This window comes from Centruroides vittatus, unplaced genomic scaffold (assembly GCF_030686945.1).
Source record: "Centruroides vittatus isolate TY-2023 unplaced genomic scaffold, ASM3068694v2 contig_89, whole genome shotgun sequence".
NCBI lineage: Eukaryota > Metazoa > Arthropoda > Arachnida > Scorpiones > Buthidae > Centruroides > Centruroides vittatus.
In genome coordinates, this window is record NW_027122580.1 from 808209 (window position 1) to 814451 (window position 6243).

Genomic DNA, 6243 nt, shown 5'->3' on the forward strand with positions numbered 1-6243 from the left:
TATTTATATTTATCAGAGGAACAAATTTGCTTTAATATAACTGGTGATGATTTTAAGTAAGAATTAAACTCTTGGCGCGTTTTTTTTATATTCACCTTAATTATCAACATCGCCTTTAGAACCGAAATTTGTAACTGGGTCTTCTCAGATGGCCACAATTTGTTCATCATAGAAAATACTCTTTCTACTGGAGCGTTTGTAGCGGGCAAACATAAAATATATTCAATTAAAATAGAAAAGTTTTCATGCCGAAGATTGTTGGCTCGAAAGTGTTTGAATACTTCCACCCAACGAGTTTCCGTGGAAACATTTAGATTATTCCATTCGGTTATTTTATCCGATGTAATGTAGTTACAAATTAACGAAAATTCGTCTAAAACTTCTGCATCTTTATTACAGTCAATATATTCCTTTTCAATTAATACATCCAGAGATTTTTGAACGTCTTCCCATGCGGGGACCTTTTTTAAATCTGTCCAATAAAATATCTCCATTTCTTTGGTAAGAAAGCAAGTCCACTGCTCCAGATATTCACGGCTTGTTTGATAAAACTCTGTAGCCGCCCTTTTCACAAACTCTTCATCTATGTCAGTAACATTATCCTTCGATTTCACTATTAATTGACAGACCATAAATGGAAGAAACTGATTGGTCTGTTTCTGAGTCAAATTGTCTATTAGTTGATTGATTTCTTTTGCAGCTTCAATTGCCGATACAGTCTGACCTTCCAGTTTCAATACAGCTTGATGAAAACTTGCTGACAGAGCGTGTAAAAAATAAAGCCACAATTCGGATGCGGGATCTTCAAAAAAGTTTTTTAGTAACAGGGGACATTTTTCAATACTCAAAAAGTAGTTTTTTAATGGCTGATACATTTTTAAAACCCTTTCCAAGGCAGGCATAAGAGCGAGCCATCTAGTTTTGCTATAGCCGAGCATTTGTTGATATTCCGTTTCAGTTTCGGCGCAAAACTCCTTTAGAGCTTCAACTCGAATCGTGTAAACATAAAAAATGAATATATCTTCACAATAATGCTTTCGTAATCTAAGGGTAGCCTGTCTGCAGCAGATTTTATTGCATTGTGAATTACGTGGGCTCCACATCCAATACCTATCAATGGCTTTTTCGGTGATGATTGCAATTTCGTTAACACATTGTTAGTTCCTCGCCTAGCCGGACCTCCGGAATTGACGTTGGCATTGTCTCCGCAAAATGCCACGACTTTTGCTGTCAAATTATTATCTGTCAACACTTGGTTTAAATAATCGACAATGATGTCAGAAGTCTCACCCGGTTGGTCTTGGAGATCTAAAATTTTTACTTGCGCACCTACGTAAGGTTGAAAAAAGCGCACTAGAATAGGGTATATTTTCTTGTTACCGTGGTTTGAAGCGTCGTTTAGTATTGTAATACAATTGGACTTATCAAGATCATCTTTTAATTCTTTCATAGCTGTAGGCGTCAAAACGTTTACTACAATAGCTTCTGATTTCGTACGCGCGCATGTAAATTTGGAATCAAAACACGATTGAATTAATTTCGACGCACAATCATTAGAGCGAAAACTGTGGTTTTCTTGTATCGTGTGATAAGCCCAGACGCCTTCTGCCGCGGCGATATCCAAATCCTTTAAAGTTGGTGCGTCCGATTTCTTGAAAAAGGTTAACATCGAAGAACTCGAAGCGGCGGTACGATCGGCATTTTTATGTTTTTCAGACTTTAAATGCTGTTCAATATCACTGGCACCACCATGGGAAACGCTAAATTCTGTACGACACTTTTCACATCTGACAGTCCCTTTTTAGAGTTACGAGTCCCGGTGTCCCCGAAATAAACTCTGGGACGCAAAATTGTCCCGTTTTCTGAAACCGCGCGAAAATTTGAGTAGTCGAGCCGGCCGGACGCGATCGGTGTGCGAGAGCAAACCGCGTCGTCGGTTGACGCGACGATAGCCGAGAGTGGCGAAGACGTCATCGCTCGCGCTTTGTTGACTAATTGTTTGGCAGATTTTTCGTTCGTCCACTTCTCGATATTTATTTTGTTATTGTTTGATGCTCGTGTACCTAGTAAATAACTTAAACTTCTTTTGTTTTGGAATCATAAGTTAAAATGCCGAAACGCAAGTGTACAGTACGTTCAATGTTAACTTACAAGCAAAATATCCGTTTATCAAGCAAATAAATACTCCCTCAGATCAGTCCCGTTCAAAACGGACGTCTGGTCACGTTAGCTATGGTAAATTTTCATCTGAAAGGACGTCTTAAGTTGAGGTCAAGTTCTAGCACCTTTGTTCCCGTACGTCGAGATTTTAGAGTCGTTGGCAGCATACAATTCAACCTTTGTAGGCTGATTCTTAGTGCGATTGGGAATGATCGATAAATCTGCTCCAGAATCAATTAAGAAATTTAGGCCAGTTTTGTTGTCATACACAAACAGACGGCTATATTTAGGAGCCAGGCTGGACCCACAGGCCGTTACTGCGGCTGGCTGCGCTCGTTTCCCTGATCAGCAGTTCTGTCGAAGGAACACGGCGAACGACATTTCCTAGCGGCTGATCCAAACTTATCATGGTAGTAACAATATCTCTGACGATTGAGGCTTCTTCCTCGAGGGCGTGAACTAATGCGATACCTCAAATTCGGGTCATGTCGGTTTCTCTCTCTACTACGATAACGGGGGCGAGCAGTATGCGATACATTAAGTTCTGCAACCTTCGTTGTGAGTTCTAAAATCTTCATTTCGAGATTTTTGATTACGGGATTTTCGGCTTCTAAGTTGATGCTGGCCAGTTGGGTTGGTTCTGTAAGTTCAGCAACCTTGTCAGCAAGGATGGCTAGCTTGTCTAGTTCATCACCGCTAACAGCCAGAACTGTCTGAATATTTTTGGGGAGACGTTGGAGCCACAAGTTTCTAAGAAATTCTTCGGTAATCTTGCCCGCTGAAAGCTCCTTCATTTTACGGAGTAAAACGCTGGGTTTCTGATCCCCTAACGCCAGATCTTCAAACAGAATTTTAGCCTCTTTGGCAGCGGAGTTCTGAAAAATTTCGAGGAGTCGATCTTTGAGTTTAGTAAACGGAGCCTCGGCTGGACGGTCAAATACCAAGTTACTGACGTTAGATAGAATCTCCGCGTCCATGGAATTGATTAAATAGTCGTACTTAGTGTTCTCACTTGTAATCCGATTAATGGCAAAAGCTGCGTCTAGCTGCGCAAAAAATAATTTGATGTTGGTTTTAGGGAAGATAGGCATTTTTGCCTGTACACGTCCGATTTCCAACTCGTTCTGTTCCGCCATTTCGGGCGCCTAACTATGCGGCTACAAAGAAAGCGGGATAGTCTTTGATTAGGCTTAGCCTGAGTCACGTACTCTTAGTCTTCTTATTGAATTTACGATTCAGAAACTGATCATACCTGCATGTCCTGTTAAAAATGTTCCTTCATAGACACAGAGTTGTTCGCTATCCAATTCAGTCGAAAGTCCAGGTAGTTCGTTAATCGAATCACGTTCGGGTCACCACTTTGTCATTCGATCCTACTGATCTTTAGAACTAAGCAGACAAACACGAACAGTAACAAAAAAACTTTATTAAAAAGGTGAGAACTGTCACCGACATCCTCGGCCAACACCCAGGCAAAAACCCGCGAACTTTCGCGCCTTCTTTTTTTTACAAGTTGCCAGCCAACTCTCGTTGGCAGGTGTTGCCAGGCAGTGTTCGGGATCTCCGGCGCTGGTGGCCACATCACCATTACGGAAAAAGAACACTCCTGCCGAAAAATTTTTTCGGGGGCCCACAAATCTGGCTCCGCACCGGGCCCGGAGAACCCTAGCTACGCCACTGGGGAAATTGATATATATATTTATATTTTATGCCACGTGGGCCGCGGCTTGCCCATTCCCTAGATAGAGGGTGGTCAAGTGTCATATCTCGCGCGGGATCGGATATAATGAAGGTTTTACTTGTTAACATTCAGTTTTATTTATTTGTTTATTTATTTACTAGTAGCCCGGTACGCCTCCTAGTGCGCGTTCTAGCAGCAGCGGGGTCATTCGTGATAAAAATAATAAAATTCATATAAATAATAAATTCCTATTACAAATAAAAATAATAATATATACGAGGGCTGTTCGGAAAGTTCGCGGCCTTGCCTATATGCGACGCCGCGATTAATCTAATTTTTGGCGGGAATTATTCAGACATATTTGCTGAAGACACAATACCAATTTCCGCTTGATTTGTCGTAAAGTTTTGCCACGACCGCTTAGCAGATAGTCAGTGTGCAAGTGCTTTGTCAAAAATGGAGAAGACGAAGACTCGTGCGGTCATAAAATACCTGACGAAAAAAGGATTGACGCCATCTCAAATTAAAGCTAACATGGATGAAGTTTTGGGAGAGTATGCTTCTTCGTACACCACTGTGAAAAATTGGACAGCCCTTTTTAAGTCTGGCAGAGAGAGTTTGGAAGACGACCCTCGCAGCGGACGGCCGTCTACTGCTGTCACTGAAGAAAATATCGACAAAGTTCACGATTTTGTGTTAGCAGATCCCCGTTTGAAAACGCGTGAGATAGCTGAGACAACAAGCATCTCTATCGACCGAGTGCACCATATCTTAACCGAAAATTTGGGTATGACGAAGGTCTCAGCAAGGTTGTTGCCGCATCTGCTGACCGCCTAGCAAAATTGTATTCGCACTTTGATGTCAAAGGAGTGTTTGGACTTCTACCAGAAAAATCCACAGGATTTCTTGCATTGGTTTGTGACTACTGATAAAATGTGGTTCCACTACTACACTCCTGAAACAAAAGAACAGTCAAAGCAGTGGAAACACTACAGTTCACCACCACCAAAGAAGGCAAAGACAGTTCCATCAGTGGGGAAAGTGATAGCTTCGGTTTTTTGGGATGCTAAAGGCATCATCTTTATTGACTACCTAGAAAAAGGAAAGACCATCAATGCTGTCTATTACTGTAAACTTTTGGAAAAACTGAAGAAAGAAATCGAAGAAAAGAGGCAAAACTTGAACGAGAAAAAGAGTTCCGTTCCACCACGATAATGCACCTGCATATTCCGCCAGAATCACCGAACGAAAGATAAACGAACTTCGCTTCCAATTAGTTTCACATCCACCGTACTCGCCCGATCTGGCCCCCAGTGACTTCCACCTTTTTCAAAACCTAAAAAAATTTTTGGCTGGAAAGAGATTCCACTCAAATGACGAAGTCATCTCTGAAGTGAATGAGTATTTTGCACACCTTGACAAATCGACCTATTATGATGGCATAAAAAAGCTAGAACATTGCTGAAATAAGTGCATTGCTAATAAAAGAAACTATATTGAAAAATAAAAAAAGTTTTAACATTATATTGTTTGTTGTTCTATTTGAGGCCGCGAACTTTCCGAACAGCCCTCGTACTGTTAATAAATAAATTATACTATTATAAATAAAATATATACAGTACTATTCATATAAATAATAGCTGAAAATCATCGCTAGGGACGCCCCCTAGTGCGCGTTCTAGGCATTCCGTGACAGATGACAAATGAGATATACAAACAGTGGGATCAATGCTTATATTTATTTATTATAAAACTCATCTGTACTCACAAAATTAATCCTTTCTTGGTGTTCGTTTGGATTTAATTCTTTGCCTTTTATAATAAGTAAAAATAAAGGAATATTTTATAACAATATCTCATAACAGATGGCGTCACACACAATTTTATTTATTTATTATGATTAATAGTACAGTGGGTGATCGGTTAACGAACATAATCCGTTCCAAGACTTTGTTCGCTATCCGAATTGTTCGTTAACCGATTATCGATTTACCATACGTTTTTATAAGAATTTGATTATTTCGTTCTGGAGACCCCCAAAAATAAAAGGTATATACTTTCTTACTACGTTTATTTATACGTAATAGTAAAAATACATATACACAGTCTTGCATTTTTATTAGTCCCGTTTTTTCTGTTTGTGGGGGTTAAAGAATACGTCTAATGACGATTGCTTTTCTCTCTTCAGGATTTTCCAGAAGTAATTAATAGCATCGTAATTGTAGAGATCCCAGTGGCGTAGCGTAGTGGGGGCGGCAGGGGCGGCCCGCCCCGGGCGGCATTTTTAGGGGGCGGCAAAATTTCACAATAAATAATAATAATATCTTGTAAAAATTTGAACCTGTACAATACACAATAATGATGATTGTTCTTGCTGAAAAGTTCTTTAGAATTACTGTATA

General features: G+C 40.1%; 2 protein-coding genes across 2 annotated transcripts; one reads left to right on the forward strand and one right to left on the reverse strand.

Moving 5' to 3' along the window:
* Positions 1-2474: 2474 nt before the first annotated feature.
* LOC136983852 (uncharacterized) lies at positions 2475-3296 on the reverse strand. Its single transcript, XM_067280719.1, has one exon. It carries the CDS (start codon positions 3294-3296, stop codon positions 2475-2477), a length of 822 nt encoding a protein of 273 aa, XP_067136820.1.
* A 1001-nt stretch (positions 3297-4297) lies between these two features.
* Positions 4298-4678, forward strand: LOC136983853 (protein GVQW3-like). The gene has a single exon (XM_067280720.1). It carries the CDS (start codon positions 4298-4300, stop codon positions 4676-4678), a length of 381 nt encoding a protein of 126 aa, XP_067136821.1.
* The last annotated feature ends 1565 nt before the right edge of the window (positions 4679-6243 follow it).

Bases quoted from the DNA above. Each gene is read 5' to 3' on its own strand.
- LOC136983852 (XM_067280719.1), bottom strand. From the start codon at position 3,296: ATGGCGGAACAGAACGAGTTGGAAATCGGACGTGTACAGGCAAAAATG.
- LOC136983853 (XM_067280720.1), top strand. From the start codon at position 4,298: ATGGAGAAGACGAAGACTCGTGCGGTCATAAAATACCTGACGAAAAAA.